Source organism: Lontra canadensis, unplaced genomic scaffold (assembly GCF_010015895.1).
Source record: "Lontra canadensis isolate GAN:19392208 unplaced genomic scaffold, GSC_riverotter_1.0 scaffold341, whole genome shotgun sequence".
Lineage (NCBI taxonomy): Eukaryota > Metazoa > Chordata > Mammalia > Carnivora > Mustelidae > Lontra > Lontra canadensis.
This window is the reverse complement of record NW_022631335.1, coordinates 87,825-108,589: the sequence shown is the minus strand read 5'-3', so window position 1 is coordinate 108,589 and position 20,765 is coordinate 87,825. Positions and strand designations below refer to the sequence as shown.

Here is a 20,765-nt window from a genome sequence, read left to right as displayed (position 1 = left end):
ATTAGAAAACAATCTAGTACAGATCATTTTATATCTACAAACAAAAGTAGAAAACCATTTTCATATTGTATCATTATGTACCTATTATTTATAACTTGGCAAATTCTCCCAAAGTATTTGAAATCCAGGTATTACAGATTCTATTATATACGATCTAACTTATTTGAATCCTCCTGGGAAAGACAGAATAAATAGAAATGTCAATTTTAATGTATATTTTATATGTATTTTTGTTATGAGGGAAAAGTTATATTGGTAGTTTGCTAGAAAGCTTAGCACATCATACATGTCATAAAATTGACTTATGAGTGAGCTCTAATTGTAGAGCTCTTCTTTTAGTATTTGAGGAGCTAAGCCCCCAGATTTCCAAATGGGAGCCCAAACCAAGGATGGGATAGGATGGGAATTATAAGGATATAATTCTCACTTAGTTAACTGTATGTTGCATTCTAGAGTTAAGGTTATAATGAGGTTTTTAAGAATGTGGCTTGTTTATTGCTAATAGATTTTAAAATTTTCTGCAGAGACCTTTAACATTTTTTAAAAAGACAAGTAGATTTTTTGGGAAAAAATGAAATGAACAATACAAAATATGGGTTACTATTATATGAGTTAAGAATTTACCTCTATAAATGAAACAAGTTGGGATTGGGAGGGAGACAAACTATAAGTGACTCTTAATCTCACAAAACAAACTGAGGGTTGCTGGGGGGAGGGGGGTTGGGAGAGGGGGGGTGGGGTTATGGACATTGGGTAGGGTATGTGCTATGGTGAGTGCTGTGAAGTGTGTAAACCTGGAGAATCACAGACCTGTACCTCTGGGGGAAAAAATATATGTTTATAAAAAATAAAATTAAAAAAAAAAGAATTTACCTCTAAAATAAATACTATATAAAAATAAATTAATTAAAAAATTTTCCTCTGTAAATATTACATAGTTCTTTAGTAATGTTTGATGTGGGGAACAAAGGCAAAAGAAAAAATTAAATTTCCTTATTGCCTAGAGCCCACTGACATGTCCTTAAGATAGGCAGAGTGATTTCCTCTAAGAACTCAACTGTCTCAATGTTAATACTTTGCTAAGGGCAAAAGGCAATTTTACATTAATATTAACCCAACCTCCAGGATCCTTTAAGTCTCCTTTAACATAAAAAAATTCCTTTGAAAACTTCCTTTGTCTCTACCCTCTAAGAGACATGTTAGCAATTATCCCCTAAGCATATGGTCCACCAATACATGAGACACTTTAGGGGTCTTATGACTAAGGTTTCACTAGACAGTAATAAATGACCATTTCCTAACAATAGCTATCCCCCTCAAGGTCCTAGAAACCTTGCCTCCAAAATTCGTTATAGGCCTTCACTATCCCTAACCCCCTCCCAACTTAAAAGTATATAATTGGTCACAACCTCAGTGCAGCTGTTTCTGCCCATGGGTCCTGTCACCATGCATTAATAAATGCACCTTTTTGCACCAAAGACATCTCAAGAATTCTTTTTTGAACGTTTGTTCTAAACCCCAACATTTCCGCACACTGTTGTTGTTACGCTGTGATTGCCAGTACATTTACTACATCTTTAGCTTTGATTTAGAAAACAATTATTCGAAGTGCAAAGTCAGAGGAAATGTGAGCACTACAGAAGCGTTAAAGAAGGAGAAATACTCTTCAGAATCAAGTTAGAGTTATGACTTTTTTCCCAAGACAAAATTCTTTCAGGAAAGAGATCAGTGAAAATGTTTCAATAATTCATGCAAACCTCACTAGGAATCTTTTTTTAAATATTTTCCTTGGTTTCTAACCAGGTACAATGTTGTGGTACTGATAGGATCTTAGAATTATTTCAAAATTAAACGAAATGAAGCATGTCTCCTGAGTTCTAGCCATACACATTTTATGAAATATTTATCTAATGTTGACAGTTTGAGATCATCAAAGTCAATAGTATTTTTTGGATTATACTTTTCTGGGGATGTTGAAAACTTGTGGAGCAAGAGATAAAACAAGGAGAAACCTTTTGTGTTCATTCCTAAATTTTTCTACTATGAAAATTTCTTTGGGAATATCTTTTGTCTTGGAGAACAATACATTTTGTACAATTCAGTTGCTATCTCTGCCAACAACAAAAAGCAAAAAAAAAAATTATAATAAGTTTTTATAAGCTACATTTATGATATTGACTTATAAATTAATATCTCTAGTTTATTGGGCTCTTATAAGTGATTTTTATTTAAAAACACTTCTGTAACTTAAAATTATGTAATAAATTTTGAGAGTTTTTGTTCAGTTAGATAATTTTTTCCCACAGTGAGGTACTTTAGTAATGATTGAATTTTTCTTTCACATTTCTATTTTATAGATAGTATCTGTATTATAGTAGTTTCCTTCAACATACATAATAGCTAATATTTGGAGATTTTATACCTACTGTATCAACAAGAAACTCTAATATTCAAATAAGGACAGTTCTTTATGCTTCCTATTATTTGAGAGTACAGGAGCTTCAAACAAGAGTTATAATTCTGGTTACATTTCTAGGACATGTTTCTAGGATTACTGCCTCTGTTTCTCTCTTCTTTCTGGGAGAGGAGCTTTATGTTCTGCCTCTGTGGGTTTGACAGAAAAAGTATCCTCCAGGCCAAGTGCTACTCAGAAAATGGCTTCCCTAAAAAAAACCTAGAGAGTCTCCCTTTCTCCAGGGTCTTTTCTTGTTTCTCCTTCAAAACTGTTCTCCTACACCCCTTTCCTTTTCCTGTGCCTGGTCATAAAAAGGGACTTCAATACTTTATATTACAAAAAAAGAAAAAGGAAAAAAAACTGAAAACTATATTCTTTCCTGTACTCAAGAATGCGGGAAACTTCAGTAGGAGGGCATTTTGCAAAAATTAGCTTGGCCTTAAAAGCTTAATTCGTTGCCTTCCAGGACTTGGCAGAGATGGGATGTGGGGGGCATATGGCTATTGGGGAGGGATATGTGTCATGAAGGGTCAGTAATGGCATTCAGATCTGGAGGGCTACTCTCAAGAGGCATCTTTGCAGGGTCTGTGACTTCAGATGATAAGAGTAAACAAATCCTAACTCAACAGTGAGCAGCAGTATTGCTTGTCCAAATTAAATGAAAATAAAGTTCTTGAAATTTAAGTACCTCAAAAATACATTCTATAGTTTATTGATTGGTTTATTGCATTTATGGAAAATGCAAGTCATCTTTGACTTACTAAGAAATCCTGACATGTCATATGGTCATTATGTGCAGTTGTAGGTTTTTGCTTAATTTGGGAGGAGAATCAGTTTTAACTGAGGAATAAACTGTGTTAATGAGGAAAACACATACATAAGACACTGTCTTTCCATCCTAGCTCGGGAGTGCTCTCCTGGGGGACACCGGTTTCTTCAGAGTCCTTACAGAAGTGTGCATTTTGACTCAATGCACCTCCAGCATTCTCCCTCTCAAGACCTGATATGTGACCATTCTCTCTCTCCCGGATGGTATCGGTTTCTCATCTTTGACAGACCTGCTGAGATGCCAACCAAATGTGTTGAGGTATTTCAACTCACTAAGAACTACATGTTTGTTTTCTTATGTATTTTTTCATATGAGGATTGAATCTTGTTAAAACCAATTTATTTCTCTCTCTGGAATATGATTTTACTTTTGTGTCAAGATTGAGTTAATCCAAAGGAATATTGTGCCATGTTCCCTGTTGTAATAATAATAGTAATAGCTAATGTTACGCTCATGCAGTCCACCAAGGGTTTTTACCTACACTATCTTATGTAGTTTTTACAACCCTAGAATAAAGTCTGTTACCCTTATTTCCATCATAGAACACAGGACACACAGATTCTTAAGCGAAAACACCCCTGCTAGAGTTATCCAAACAGCCACATATCGATCACAGGCCACTAGTCTCCAGGGTTCCTGTACTTACCTCTAAGTAACTTGCGAACAGTAAAATACTGTGTTGTCTAAGTGCTTCAAGTTCTTGTCAGTCTTAAATAGAAGGCTCCTTCTATGTGAGGGCTCTTCATTCTCCTTATTGTTACCTACATTTTGTGAATTATGCAGAAGCAGGAATTATTTTCCCTTTCAAACGTAATGTAAAAAAAACTCAGGGAAGATATCCAAATTTTAACAGTATTTAAGCTGTGACACTGTGGCCATCTTATTCTTTCCTTTTTGTTTATTTGCTTGTCACTTTTGTGACATTTTGTTTGTAATAAACTAAAAAAATCAGAATTTAGAAGTAAAATTTGAGGAAATTACAGGAAATTCATTACATCCTTAAATATTTGTGTTTTTTCTCCTTTGGCTGAACTAATTATAATTGAATCTAGAACCTCACACAAATGTAAAAGTGAACTGATTTCACTGGGGCTGTGCCCCAGGGAGAAGTGTTCTCTGCCCCCACTCTCTCATTCCCTACTTGATTCAAAGCTTTAGAGGAGCCACCTGGAGAATCCGTAGGACTTTTTTGTTTTTCTTTTCTTTTCTTTTCTTTTTAACTCTAGAGGATAATACAAGTCTGTGTAAATGAAAATGTTTATTTATGATGATTAAAGTAATTCATGTACATTACAGAAAACTTAGAAAATGAAGGACTATTATTAGAATAACATTCATTCATCATATACCCACACAGTCATAGTACCATAAAAACATTTTGCTATCATTCCCTCTTTTTATATTGTTCTTTAAGGTTCATGCTACATGTCCAATTGCATAACATGCTTTTTTCAGGTAGTTACAGCATTAGCATTTTCCTATGCTATTGAAAATCTTTAATATTAATTTTGAAAATAATATTCTGTCATATGCATATACTGTATTTATATAAACCATTGCCATGTGTGAGCCTTTGGGCTCTTGCTATAATAAGTAATTCTGCAATTAGTAAACATGCATATAAATCACTTATATTTTAGTGTATTTATTAAGATTATTTTATAATTAAAATTAGTAAAGGTTAATGTCTTTTTGAAGTTTTTGATACATATAATTGTTTTTTTAAAATATGCTAATCTCAGGGCACCTGGGTGGCTCAGTGGGTTAAAGCCTCTGCCTTCGGCTCAGGTCATGATCTCAGGGTCCTGGGATTGAGCCCTGCGTCGGGCTCTCTGCTCAGCGGGGAGCCTGCTTCCCCCTCTCTCTCTGCCTGCCTCTCTGCCTACTTGTGATCTCTGTCTGTCACATAAATAAATAAATAATAATCTTTTTAAAAAATATGTTAATCTCTCATTTTAGGAGCAGTAGGTAAAAATACCTTTTTTAATACTGGATACTTTCATGTATTCATTAGACATCTGTATTTCTTTTGTGAATTATGTGTTTGTGTCTTTTACCCATCTATGATCTTACAGTTTTTAAGTGGATAATATTATATAATTAAAATAAAATAAGAAATATAATAATGTGACAATAAATAATATACTAAATATAATGTTATTAAATAGTTCTTATTTAATTCTGTTGGGTTTTTTTTTTAAGATTTTATTTATTTATTTCACAGACAGAGATCACAAGGAGGCAGAGGCAGGCGGGGGTGGGGGGAGCAGGCTCCCTACTGAGCAGAAAGCCCGATGTGGGACTCAATACCAGGACCCTGAGATCATGACCTGAGCCGAAGGTAGAGGCTTAACCCACTGAGCCACCCAGATGCACCCAATTCTTATTAACTCTTATTTGTCTTATATTTTTAAAATTATTATTTAAACATAACTATCAATCTTTTCCTTTATGATTTCCATTGTTTTTAAGTATAGAAATCATAATATTGAGTATTATAATCTGGATAACAATCTGAAAAAAAAACTGAGTCATTGCTATGTAGAAATTATGTTATGTACATAATTATGTTTATACCTTACCATAGCACATACTACAATCCACCTAGAACAAAAAGGAAGGATGCTGAGTGTCTTGCCTGAGGTCATGCTTTTAGCAAGTGCCTGTGTGGGTCGTTCCTAAATCATATGCAGTTTATTTTTCCTGGGTTAGTTTCCTATTTAATTCCATTTTCCAACTGGAAATATTTTGATAATTGGCTTTAAGGGAGACTTTTCTTTCAAATTGCCAACCAATTGTTTCATCACTGGATTTGAACAGTCCTTTCCTTTTCTTCTCATTTTTGATGCCTCGTGAACTATACATTCTTTTTTTTTTTTTTTTAAGATTTTATTTATTTATTTGACAGACAAAGATCACAAGTAGGCAGAGAGGCAGGCAGGAGGAAAAGGGGAGAGGAGGCTCCCTGCTGAGCAGAGAGCCTGATTGGGGGGTGGGGGACTTAATCCCAGGACCCTGAGATCATGACCTGACCTGAAGGCAGAGGCTTAACCCCCTGAGCTACCCAGGCACCCCACATTAACTTCTTTTTAAAAAATTATTTATATAAGTTCAATTTAGTTAACATATACTGTATTATTAGTTTCAAGCGTAGAATTTAGTGATTCATCAGTTCTGTATAACTCTCAGTGCTCATTATATCAAGTGGCCTTCTTAATGCCCATTACCCAATTACCTCCTCCCCCACCTCCTTCCCCCCCCCAGTAATCTAACATATACTACATCCAGTAATTTTAGAAGAAATTTCCAAGGTGAGTTTATCTTTTTGCTCTATATTAAGATGACTTCAGATTCTCTTATCTTAGAATGTATCACTATGGTGGTAAGTTATCTGATACTGAATTTGTCTTATTTACATTACAAAGGTAATATAGAATAAATTTAAATGGAATAAGATAATATTAGTTATGAACAATTAACCTTAAATTTAGTATTCTTTAAATTTAGTAGCTATATAAATTTCCTCTTACAGTACAGGTACAAGTTATTAGAGTTTTTTAAATAATAGTCTATTATTTTAAAGGTTGTTTAGAAGAAAATGCAAAGTTGACTTATGTGTGAAAATAAATTGGATTTTCAACTTTGTTTTCTCTGTTGCAAAAGGTGAATCACTGTGGAACACAGGCCCCCATCTGGCTATCTCTGAGAGATTCAGAGACACTGCCTTCACCTGGAGAGATCAAGCAACTGACAGCTTGTGCCACGTGGCAGTTTTCATTTAGTGCTACAAAAGACTGCTGCCTTTTTCAAATCCCAGTGTCTGTAAGAAACTGTGGAAACTTTTTTGTGTACTTACTACAGCCCACTCAGGGATGTATGGGATATTGTGCACAAGGTAAGAAAATATGAGTGATATCCAAGAGCTGTTAATCGCAGAACTGTTTGTGTTGGTGTTTTGGGGCCATTCTTTGGATGGGTTGTGTTGAAATAATACAGATTTCAGGAAGAGTCTCGGTCTGCCACTGTTTGTAGGGTGAAGCTAAATTTCTGGTTTAAATTAGCCAAACCTATTTAGGGTTCTTTCTTCCCTTTGGACATGATGATTGAATGTGTTAAAAATTCATTGGTTTCCTCATGTCCCTTCACTTTTTCAATTAAGAGATGAAGAATGGTGAGTAAAAGAGATCATGAAAATATGTTTGATATTATTTCATCTTTCATTCATTAATATGGATTGAATGTTTATCCTTTGCCAGGAATTATTTTAGGACGTAGGGTTATGGTAATGAACAAGACAAATGGGTTATCTTACCTCATGCAACTCATATTCTAGTGGAGTGCCTCAGACAACACACATAAATGAACTGACTATGACCCAAAGAATAAAATAAATATCCGTGAGTCCCTACTATATCGAGGCATGATTAGAGAAATAAATTGGTGGAGGAAAGGAGATAAAGCTTTCTTAAGGACAAATGCAAATATGTGTAGCTACTATCCTACCTATAAGGTGTAGTCTAATTCCTTTTGTTTTGGTTGTGGACTGTACTTAGTGACCTCCTTCCAAATAATAGTATATAGGAAGGAAAATACAGTGGTTTCATAGTGGAGAAATCTAGTAGACACTTTATTAATCAAGTGACCAAGGTTAATATCACTAGTGATAATGTATGTTGATATTGGGCTCCTACTAATAATATGCAATAAGATGCTCTTCTCTTTTGTGGTGTTCTTCCCTAAAAGCCATTACCCTGGTATAATCATGAGAAAATTCATGTAAGTCCAAAGTCAGAAGCATTCTGCAAAATACCTGAACAATACTTTTCCAAAGTGTCAAAATCATGAAAAGCCATGAAAGAGTGCAAAAACTGTCACAGATTGGAAAGGACTAAGGAAACATGAATAATAATGCAATATGATGATAGCCTGGATTTAATACCAAAACAGAAAAGAATGCTGCTGGAAAACTAGTAAAATCCAAATGGAGTTTTCAGTTTATTTAAGAATAGATTCCTAAGGTTAGTTTCTGAGTTTTAATAAATGTATCATGGTTTCATAATATGTGAACATTAGTAGAAGGGGTATTATTACAGGTAAAGATCCATATTATTTTCATAATTTTTATGTGAGTCTAAAATTAACTTTAAATAAAATGTTTTATCACAACCCAAAAATAAAACAAAAAATAAAATTAGTTTTGAAAGCAGTATGTGTATAAATTAGAGAAAAAAACAATTGACTGACACAGGGATGCTGTCTTACAAGAATGCCTGAAAAAGGTTTCTCTCAGTAGATGATGAACTTGAGCTGAGCTCTGAATGAGGGGAATAAGTCAGCCATGGAAATATACGGGGAAAGAGCATTCCGTGTAGGAAAAACAACAAATGCCAGTGTCCTAGGATAGACATGAAGATGGCCGTTTAAGGAACTGAAGGAGGAACAACGTGGCAGGACGACTGAGTAGATGAGACTTTAGAGATGAGGTCAGAAAAGTAGGAAGGGGACAGTAGGGTCTGTAGACCATGGTAGGAACTTAGATTTAGTCATAACTGCAGTATAAAACTTTATGGGATTTAAAGTAGGTGGAGGGCGCCTGGGTGGCTCAGTGGGATAAGCCGCTGCCTTCGGCTCAGGTCATGATCTCAGGGTCCTGGGATTGAGTCCCGCATTGGGCTCTCTGCTCAGCAGGGAGCCTGCTTCCCTCTCTCTCTCTGCCTGCCTCTCTGTCTACTTGTGATCTCTGTCTGTCAAATCAATAAAAAAAAAAAAAAAAAAATCTTAAAGTAGGTGGATGTGGTCTAAGGATTGTATTTAAAGGGCCACTATTCCTGCAGTAAGACTCTGTTTAGGAAGCTTTGGAAAGACGGTGGTCGCTCTAAGGTTGCAGCGGGGGAAGGAAATGGTTTATACCATGTGACAGAGAAAAGAGGTTATTGAGTTGAGATGTCTTTTGGAAGTAGAGCTCATACACTGGGTATGGGAGAAGATGGACAGAAAGGAACCAAGGACAAAGCCTAGGTTATTTTCTTGGGCAATGGAAATGGGAAAGTAAGACATCAGTTGGGAGAGAAATGGAAAGTTGCACTTTGGCCTGTTCCGTAAGAGGGAACATGAGATATAGAGACATAAAATGTACACCAGGTTCATGAGCCTGCCACTGATACGGTATTGACTAAGGATACTGGGGAATAGGGGCGCTTGTGGGTAGCTCTCATAATACACCATCATGGAGCTCACAATAGATAATCGAACTTACTGAGTTTTTGTTTGTTTGTTTCATTCTCTCTGTACTCTATTATGACTGTGAACATTTTGAAGACCATGTACCCTTTACATCAGGGTCTCAAAACCTTGTGTCCTTAAAAAGTAAGGATTCAACAAATGGATGTTTAATAGAAGTTGTTTTTTTCTTTTAAGATTTCATTCACTCATTTGTGAGAGATGGGGAGAGAGAGAGAGAATGAACAGTGAGGAGGAGCAGAGGGAGAGAGAAAGAGAAGCAGACTCCCAGCTTAACCGAAAGCTCCATTCAAGGCTCGATCCCAGGACCCTGAGATTGTGACCCAAGCCGAAGGCAGATGCTCAAATAACTGAGCCACCCAGGTGCCCTTAGAAGTATTTTATAGAACTAGTGACCCAACTCCTCAGATACGAGGAGTAGAAATATTCTCAAAATAGAAACTCAAAGTAGAAATATTCTCAAAATAGAAACTACATAATCGTGATTTTTTTTTTTTTTTTTTTTGCTTGGGCTGTGTTAGATAAGAATGGAACCAACAATTGAGGGATTTATTCTTGGGGTAGAGGGAGTGTGCTGATATGTGACTAGATTATGGGAGGAAATCAACTTCCCCCTATGTTATCTGGACTCCTTCATATGTAGTCGATTGAAAATGCTGGGAGATACTGTTGTAGATCAGCCATCTTAAACTAGGCAAACACTGGATTGAGCAAACAATAAAAATTGTATGAGTAACACCTATGAATATTTTCATCCTGAGGTTCTTAGACTCTCCACATTAAAATAAAAATAAACAAACATAAACGAATAACAGATCCGACAAAACAATGGCAAAGAGTATATATGTGGAACCACAAATTGCAATGAATGATGTGAATGAGAAGATTAAAAGTTGCTGTAGCTAAGAACACCAGAGGTGAGGGAGGGTGAAATTTATGAGATGCTGAAAAAGCCTCTACTGAAAGCAGGGCATTGACATTGAGAGTTTGAGGGTAGATAGATAGTCCTGGGGCAGATAAAGAGTGTGGGGAAGAACCTCCCAGAGAGCAAGGGCAGCACATGAACAGCCTTGAGGCAATGAGTGTGGTGCTGCTCTCATGAGCAAAGCAGCACAGAGATGTTGGATCACAGAGAGTGAGGGAGAGCCTAACAAGACCTGGATTTGGGAAGGCAGCAATGCCTGATCCTTAGGGAGCTCTTCATTTTATTCTCTGTGCTATGAGAGGTCTTAGGAGAATTATCCTGAGAGCATGAGCCAGTAAATCTTCATCTTTCTTACACAGCTGCTGGCCAGCTAAACCTGGCGGAAAGCAGTACGTTCACTGAGGAAGGACAGCTTCTGCTCAGCTAATAGAGCTAGTGTTACTCATTGGGAAGGAGAAAATCCAGAGAGATGCATCCATTTCATTGAGTGGCCAAGTTGAGAGATTTTGAAAAATGTCTTTTAAGTGTTTTTCAATATTTGTGTCATTAAAAAGTTAATTTTTATAAAATTTCAAATAATATTGCCAAGTATTTGTGGAAAATTGTTTAGGTGTTTCAATGGGAAAAAAAAACAATAATATGCCTACATTATTTTAAGAAATATTGATTACTGTTAAAAATGAAAACAAAACTTTCATACCAGAGAATATCATAAAATAAAAACAACCAAGTCATCAGAAATACTGTTTACATTGAATTTATAAACAAAATACATGAAATTTGCATTTTTATGGCATACCCTTAAAACTTAAAAAAAAATTCCTGTAGATGCCTTTTCCACCCATTCAGTTTTTCAAGCTTGAATATTCGAGAATTACTTCTCTTATTCTCCATATTCAAGTCCTGCTACTGGTTTTAATTAAGGAGAATTTGGGGGCGAAGATTGTTATTTTTTACTCTTTGTGTGTAAGTTATTAGTCAGATGAACACATGAATTATCCTCTCTGATGTGCCAATTTAAAAAAGCTTACCTTAAAATACTATTTAGACTGGAATTAGACTTCATGGATAGCAAACAAAAATGAGTCAATCTGCATTGTGTCTCTTTTTCTTGCTTACCAAGAATCTGTAGCAGATGTTCCCAGTTGATGGTGGTTTGGCCATGTTACAGTGTCAGGCTGAGGACTCTGTGAGTCTCTAGGCTTTTGCTTTGCCTTCACAGTGAGGGGATGAAGGTCCAGTTTAAGCCCTTTATGTGCATTTTAGACAAGATGAAATGGGAAGCCCTAAGGGTGGAAAGAGGGCATGTGCTAACTGGAACACTTCCCTTTAAGGAGTTGATTTGAAAGAAGTCTTATGACAGCTACTTTAGAAGAATTCTTTGGCTTTTTTTCACACAGTTTATCTGTACTTTCTAGAAGCCAAATAAGAAGGTTAATTCAATATTATACTTATCAATACCATTCAAACAAAAAGACTTATATATAATTATTAAGAATTCATTGGGGGATGCCGTGGTGATTCAATCAGTTAAGCGTCTGCCTTTGGCTCGGGTCATGATCGTAGGGTCCTGCTCAGCAGGGAGTCTCCTTCTCCCTCTGCCTGCCACTACCCCTGCTTGTGTGCTCTCTCTCTCTGACAAATAAATAAATAAAATTAAAAAGAAATATGTAAGGTTTAAACACCCCAACTGAAAGTCAGAAATTTTCAGATGGGATAATAAAAGCAACAACCAACTACACGTTCCCCAGAAGAACCCATTTTAAATATAAAGAAAGATGAGATTGAAGATATAAGGATAGAAAAAGATAAACTTAAGTACCACAAATCACAAGAAATCTAGAGTAGTAATATTAATATTAGACAAAGTAAATTATTGAGCAAAGGATATTACCTAGAAAAACAAGGGTCATTTCCTAAAGATAAAAGGGTCAATTGAAAAACAAGACAAAAGAATTCTAAAGATTTGTGTATTTAATAATGGAATTCAAACTACATGAAGCAAAACTTACAGGACTTCAACAAGAAATAGACAAATCTATGGTTCATGTTGGAGATTAGCACCCATCAGTCGATAATTGAGCACATAGAAACAAAAACAAAAAAATGGAGGAGACTAGAAAACTCTATCAACCAATTTCATCTAAATAACATTTAGAGAAGATTCCACAAATGATTGAGTAGCCCACATTCTTTACAAGTGCACAGGAAGTATTATCAAGATAGATTACATTCTAGACCCTAAGTAAGGAAATTAGAATATTAGAAAAAGTTTGATGTTAGTAAAAAAAAAATTAAAAAAAAACCCACTAAATATACAGTGAAAACAAAGTTTACAAATAAAAAACCCCTCAGCTTATAGTTAAGATTATTTATTTATTTTAGAGAGAGAGAGTGAGAGAGGGAACACAAGCTGGGGGAGTGGGAGAGGGCTTCCCGCAGAGTGGGGAGCCCCATGTGGGGCTCCATCCCAGGACCCTGGGATCATGACTTTAGCCAAAGGCAGATACTTAACAACTGAGCCACCCAGGCAACCATCAGTTCATAGTTAAGAAATTAGAAGTAGCAGCACAAATGAAACCCAAAGTAAGCAGGAAAGAAATAATGACCAGAGTGAAAATCAATGAAATAATACACAAAACAAAAAACTTAAGATAATCAAAAGCTAGTTTGAGAAATTCAATAAAATTAATAATTCTCTAGCCAATTCAATCAGTACAAAACGATAAGACAGAAATTTCCAATATCAGGATAAGAGAGCTAATACAAGTACAGACTCTATGAATATTAATAAAGAAGAATTACGAATAACTCCCAGTACATTTGACAACTTAAATGAAGTAGACAAGTTTCTTGAAATGCACAGATAACAAGAGCTCACTCAAAAAAGATAATTTCAATGGCCCTATATTTATTAAACAAATTATATTTCTGGTTAAAATCTATCCCATAGACAGAACAAACAAATGAAAAACCCTGGCCCAGATGGTTTGGGAATTCTTCCTAATAATAAAGGAGGAAATAATACTAATTTTACACAACTTTTCCAGAAAAATGAGTAGTAGAAACTACAGGACTCCCCAAGTCCCACATTACTCTGACACTAAGAGCAGACACACATGACAAGAAAACTATGAAACAATATCACTTGTGAATATAAATACAGATGATATCATCTATTTAGAAAACATCCAGTGGAATCTACAAAAAACCACTGGAGCTAGCAGAGATACTGACTAAAAAGATCAACATATAAAAGTTATATGTAATTCTTTATATATCAGCAAAAATTTCGTCTAAAAATACCAATTATAGGGGCGCCTGGGTGGCTCAGTGGGTTAAAGCCTCTGCCTTCAGCTCAGGTCATGATCCCAGGGTCCTAGGATCGAGCCCTGTATCGGGCTCCCTGCTCGGCAGGGAGCCTGCTTCCTCCTCTCTCTCTACCTGCCTCTCTGCCTACTTGTGATCTCTGTCTGTCAAATAAATAAATAAAATCTTAAAAAAAATAAAAATAAAAATAAAAATACCAATTATAGTACTAAGTATATGGAATACTTAGGAATAAATATGGAGAAAGATGTATAAGACCTATTAAGAACAGTAAAACTTTTTTAAGAGAAATTGGGAAACTTAAAATAATGGAGAGATAAACCATGTTTATGGAACAATGATTCGATGTTAAGAAATCAGTTCTCGGGGCGCCTGGGTGGCTCAGTGCATTAAAACCTCTGCCTTCGGCTCAGGTCATGATCTCAGGGTCCTGGGATCAAGCCCCTAATCGGGCTCTGCTCAGCGGGGACCCTGCTTCCTCCTCTCTCTCTCTCTCTCTCTCTGCCTGCCTCTCTGCCTACTTATGATCTTTTCTTGTCAAATAAATAAATAAAATTAAAAAAAAAAAAGAAATCAGTTCTCCTTGGAATAATTTATAGCTCTAAAACAATCCTGATCAATATCTCAGCAAGTTTTTTTGTGGACATTGAAAAATTTATCCTAAAAATTTTAAAGAAATACAAGATATCAATATCCACAACTATAGTGATAAGGAAAAGAATTGGACAATTTATGCTAACTTTTAGACATATTCTAAAGTTATAGTAATCTACAGAGTATTGCATCAAGATAGACAAATAGATGGGTGGAAAAGTATAGAGTCTAGAAATAAATCAACACACATAGTTAACTGATTTCAACACAGGAACACAGTCAGTTCTTAAGGACAAGTTTCAACAAATTGGGTTTCCATATACAAATAAAATGATCAAAATGCAAATAAAAAATAACTCACAATAAATATTAGTTTGAGTTGCAAGTAAAAGAAAACAAGTAAAAAGAATGTTTAAAAATGATGGACTCTAACAATTTTAGGATCTGTCATTGAATCCAAGAAAGAGTTAAATAAGAAGTCCTCAGAAGGTATGGCAATAGAGCAGCTCCCATGATGTTGGCAGTAAGAGTCTGTAGACATTCCTGTAGAGCTTCATCAGTGACTTGACCCAGTTTTCAACTCCTGTCTCTAGGTTCAAATTCTAAATTTTTCCAAGAAGCAATATGATGAGCCTATCTTTGTTCAGGTAGTTACCCTTATCCCAATGAATTGAGTTTGGCATTGAGAATTATTATATAGTTATAGTTATAGTTATTACCATGATAGCTGCTGACTCATTTCTGTAATCCTGCACATGGTTAGAGGGGAGGCAAGTTACATGGAAGTGGTTCAAACCAACTCTCATATAAATTTATGGAAATTGTAGTTTTGTTATTTAATAATGTAGACTAAAATTTAGAAAACAAGATATGAAAGCTGTGGTTGTTTTAAAATATGATTATAAATTATCTCCATTTAATCTCATCTTGAAAAGGGAAAATATTATTATTAAAAAAGAGAACTAGTAAGTCTAGGTCTGTATTAAAACATACTTCTCCAAAGAATTGTCATTTCAGATATTTATGTATTTATATCTTTACGCTCAACTGAATAAGGATACAAATCTGAACCTTTTTCAGCTATTTCTGATGCAGAATTATACCCATGTCATCCTGATGAAATTGAAATTGGAGGTCTCTGTGTTCGTAAGTACCATATTTTATTTTTAAATAATTATTTATAAACTAATAATTTCAATGGGTTTTTATGTACTGTAACTTACTTTAGATGTTAATTATACTATTTGAGAGAGAGAGCTAGTGAGAGAGAGAGAGAGCACACACCAGAGCACGGGTGAGGGATAGAGGGAGATAGGGAAGCAGACTCCCTGCTAAGCAAGGAGCCCAGTGTGGGACTCCATCCCAGGACCCTGGGATCATGACCTGAACGGAAGGCAGATGCTTAACTGACTGAGCCACCCAGGTACCTGAAATCAAAACACATTAGATTCCCAAATTTAATTTTGCAAATGACCAGAGATAGAAACTGCAAAGTCTTCCTAAATTTCTAGAGAAAACTTTAAACATTTTTAACATCAGAAAAAATGAAAAGACTAAGACTATTTTTTAACACTTGATATATTCCACTGAACAGTATAATCACTCTTGTGATGAGCAGCTCTTTCAATCCACAGTAATGATAAGTTGAGTTGTAAGAGTAAATGATAAGAGTAAAACAGTGAGTCATTTAAATTTACATTATAATGACTTTTTAAAGTGAGAAATTATAATGTAAAAGACCTTAATTTTATTGTTTGTTCTGTCTTAGAAAAGGAAATCTTTCAGAAATTGCTTTAAAGGAGGTAAATTACTTTTATGTCCAAGAGCTAGACTCTTCAAGAGTAGACACATCCAACATGCGTTAATATAAACTTGAGCTGATAATTTCTCTGCTGTCAGTATTTCTGTGATTATGGATCAAAATAAGAACATGCAACTTTGCTGATTGCTAGAGAATAATTATCTCTCTAAGTACTATCTTCCTTTTCCTAATATAAATCCCTGAGTTAGTCTCCGTGAGTTTTCCCCATCACCAAGTCTCTGTTCTTTAAGATTCCTGACTTCAGATGATGCATTTTCTCCCATCAGGTCAGCTGTCTGCCTCATTGCCACCACCACCCCCAGAAAGGCCCAAAGTTGTGGTGGAGCTGATTGGATCCAGGCTTTTCTGTAGGTGTGCTTTTGAGGTTTCCTCTACAAACACCTCAGTGGGATTTCTCATAACTTGGTCTAGGCTTTCTTCTCAAGAAGTGAAAGAAGAGCTGAAGCAAGAGACCACAGTTCAGGCATCCTCTCTTTTAGAACTGGATGGCATAAATCTCAGGCTCGGAGATAGGGTATGTTCACAAACAATTGGATTTTCTTTTCTTTTCATGATGTGTTAATTTTCAAAATGGATTTTTTTTAATATAACATATCCTAAACATACTTTTGGCCTCAGAATATAAAGTACTATTGTTTTTCTTTTTCTTTTTTTCCTTTGCAAGCGTGCCAACTCCAGTGATAATTGGATGAGTCAATAATTTTAGTGACTACATGTGAAGATCCGCTGTTGCGGTTGGCTGGATTATCAAGGAACCCATATAACTGCATGTCTCATTCTGGTTTTAAAATGATACGTTTTTATTCTAGAAAGATATTTTCATTTTTTTAATGATGCTATCACTTATTATCTACTTTTAAATATATCTTAAAACACAAAGTCTACAACACTTTATGTTGAGGTTTTGAATAGCTAATATTTTTAAATGATGGACTTTTTCCCAGTTTTCAAGCAAGTTTTAAAACTATTTCATTTCTTATTATCTTGTTTGCACTATCTACCCAAAGTACTTAATTATAATAGTCTACATGTATTTTCTCCATAATTTTATTGCTAAATGATTATTTGTTAATTGTATTCGTAGATATTCTGTAGTGCTTCCGTCTTTTTATTGGAGAAACCACATGTACAGAGTTTAGCCATCGAAAGCCAAGAATTTTTTGCAGGCATTAAGGTATGTAGCCATGGGGGTGGATCAGAAAGATTATTTCTCTATCACTGTGTTTTCCATACTGCGATCTGTGGATGCTGGTTCTAGGACCTCATCACCGACTATTGAGATCCCTGAGTCTGTATTTTTGAAAAGTAACCCAAATGACTGTAAGGCACAATGATGTTTGAGGGCCCCTATTAATGAACAAAAATTGGAATATATTTGCATATTTTTTCAGAAGTAGCTCAGACTAGAATGAAATAAAAGTTTTAGTCCCATAATTCATTCCATCATATAACTAAAAGTTAGAGCATTGATATTTAGTTATACATTTTGGAAGACAGGACAAGGTCCGGTACTGAAGCCTCTGACTGGAATAGAATTGACCCAGGGATCTGTGCTCTGTGAACTGTGATGAGGGGCCTCATTAAAGGAGGCAGCATCTGTGGTCACTGCTGGTAGCACAGGCATCCAAGAACAGGTGAGCTTTTGCAGCAGACGAGCAGGTATGACAGCGAATCCAGAAGGGGTGGAAGGAAATGGGGGAGTATCAGGAGGTCTAGTCAGGCAAGCACTGAACACCCTCTGCGGTCTCAGCCACGGTGCTGGAGTTTGGCCTGGATTCAGCTCCAGTTAGGGGACAAGATGGGATGATTGATAGATTGTGAGATTAACACTCAGAACCAGGGCAGAACCTGTTCCTGGAGAACGTCCACTTATACACAACAGGGACCAGGGAAAGAAGGGAGAAGAGTAACCATGTTGTCGAACAGCATAATTACAGTGGAGGGAGAGCAGAGCTCAGACCTTGGAGCACGGAACTTTTGGATCTCCATTGGTGAACACTCAGCAGACATCAGGGTTCCGCGGTCCGCCGCCAGAAAATGTTTCTGATTAGGCCAACAAGGAGAAAATGTGGTGCGAAGAAGCATCTGTTTGGAGAGCTAGCCAGGAACTAAGATGGATTAAAAACTTGCTGGCTCACAAAAGGATTGGCCTATGAACTGGATAGGACCGGTCCTAGATTTTCAGTACTCAGTAATCCAACGAGGAAAACAGAGGCAGTGAAAGAAGCTGATGGTTGAGATATTTAAAGTGATAATAGTATTTTGATTTATATATTAAAAAATACATAGATATTCTATTTGCAGCGATGTGGATGGAGCTAGAGTATGTAATGCTGAGCCAAAAATGTCGGAGAAAAACAAATACCATATGATTTCATTCATGTGTGGAATTTAAGAAACAAAACAGATGAAATATGGGAGGGGGGAAAGAAAGAGAGGGAAATAAACCATAAGAGACTTTTTTTTTAAATTAAGACTTTATTTATTTATTTGAGAGAGAGGGAATGAGTGCACAAGCAGGCAGAGGGGCAGGCAGAGGGAGAGGGAGAAGCAGACTCCCCACTGACCTGGGAGCCCACTGCAGGGCTCGATCCCAAGACCCTGGTATCATGACCTGAGTCGAAGTCAGACACTTAACTGACTACGCTTAACTGACTGAGACACCCAGGCGCCCCATAAGAGACTCTTAATGATAGAGAACAAACTGAGGGTTGATAGAGCAAGGTGGGCAGGGAGTGGGCCAAGTGGGTGATGGATATTAAGGAGGGCACTTATGATGAGCATGGGTATTATATGTAAGTGGTGTATCACTAAATTCTACTCCTGAAACTAGTATTGCACTATATGTTAACTAACTAGAATTTAAATAGGAGTTTGAAAAAAAAAAAAAACCTTACATTTTTAATTTATGTTAGGAATGGATATTAGTCCCTAAGAATAAATACACTCTTACCTTGGTGAGTCAGTAAATGTTGACAAAGCAATGGAAGAATATAGTCGTCTTTGTCTCCTCCATTCTCCAGTACCCATCCCAGAACCAGAATCACTAAGGCAGTACCAGGCTGCCTAACGTGTTGGGGAACCAGATTATGGCTCAGCTTGGAGCAGTCCAGCAATTTCACATGCTGCCAGTGTTTTTAAGGGTTTGGTTTTAATTGATCTTGTTTAATTAAAAAATTCCAGGGCTTCAGTTATTACTCCTAGCTTATTTAGCAAAATACGAGCTGTCAAGAAAAATGTTCTTGCAGAATTTTATCTTAGGAATAAATTCTGTTTTGACATGACTGCTCTGCATGCTTTCTTTTGCCAGTTACACCCAGAGTTAAGCATTATATCAGAAGATGGGAAAGAATATCAGTTGAAGATAGCGAGCACAGTTCCTGTCATTTGTTCTGAACCCAGTGAGCTTGGCCAGCAGTGCAAAATCTCATTAAAACTGAAAACTGTTGATCAAGGTAATATTTTAAATTCACTTAATTTTATTATTAGATTTCAGATAATAATTAATGCTTTTTTTTTCTTCTAGAAAAAGTCACTGGAGTGTGTACATGTAATTAATTATGTTGTGTGTTTACATCAAGTTATGGCTCACTCATATTAATACTTCTGGGCTATTATCATGACTGTCAAAACAATCTGTGTTGCAGTTCTCATTTATCCCTCCTGGCCTGGAAGCTTTTGTTAAAACCAACCAACAAGCCCAGTAATGAGCAGCTCCTCCTCTTATTCTCTCCTCCTCTCATTCTCTTCCTCCTCTCACTTATTATTATTTTTTTTCTTTGCTTTGTTTTCGGAGATGGAGGGACAAACTGCTCTTGAAGATTTTCCAAATACCCCGAAATAGGGAGGTGTGATATGGAACTTATGCCAACATAAGTTCCAACTTAGGCAACATGAATCTCCTAATGCATTCTTTACTTCTCTCTCCCTAATGTAAGCTTGTGTTTGAGATCTTTTGTTTTAAAATTCTATTTAAATTGCTAATTATAAGGATTGCAGGATGCATGGCTGCATATATGTCACTGTCACAGCCTATAGAGAAAGGTGAAATTCTCCCATGAACATGACAGAGTACGAGAGGACAAACCATTTATAGCAATCATTGGGTTGATTAGATTCTGTTTCTCCCCCTAAGACTCCGATATAGAGACCAAAGCACATAAGAGATACATAAATTAGAATGCAACTTTTAAGAGAGATTCTGTTTATACACCTTTTCACCATAGGACATAAAATGTTATGTAATAAATATATCAAATACAATATATCTAGGTCTTCATGTCTATATTACACCAAATTACATGTGCTGCTGAAGCGAGCACCGTATTACACCAAATTAAACCAGAGAAACAAAAGGATAAAAAGAGAGTCTGATGGGAATGAATGCTGCACCCAGTAAAGAGATGGATATGGAAATAGAAAGAGGCATTGAGAGAGGCCGTCTCCAGGCAGTTGACAATAAGCAGGCTGAGGTCATACCCTGCTACATATTTAGATTTCTGGGAGCACCATGAGCAGTATTGTATTTTGAAATTCAGCAGAGAAATATGAAATTAAACCCTCTCTCACA

General features: G+C 36.0%; 1 protein-coding gene across 4 annotated transcripts in view; it reads left to right on the top strand.

Moving 5' to 3' along the window:
- The window catches only part of LOC116862811 (von Willebrand factor D and EGF domain-containing protein-like), a 69,194-nt gene that overhangs the window by 6,777 nt on the left and 41,652 nt on the right, over positions 1–20,765 (top strand). Inside the window, exons 2-7 of one of the 4 annotated variants that reach the window (XM_032850225.1) lie at positions 3,358–3,542; positions 6,948–7,179; positions 15,454–15,519; positions 16,462–16,709; positions 17,280–17,369; positions 19,506–19,650. In XM_032850225.1, the coding sequence (XP_032706116.1) occupies positions 3,358–3,542; positions 6,948–7,179; positions 15,454–15,519; positions 16,462–16,709; positions 17,280–17,369; positions 19,506–19,650 (966 nt within the window). Of the gene's footprint in view, positions 1–3,357; positions 3,543–6,947; positions 7,180–9,861; positions 9,888–15,453; positions 15,520–16,461; positions 16,710–17,279; positions 17,370–19,505; positions 19,651–20,765 lie in introns of those variants that run through there. The other 3 variants (XR_004381718.1, XR_004381719.1, XR_004381720.1) reach the window with 3 other exon arrangements.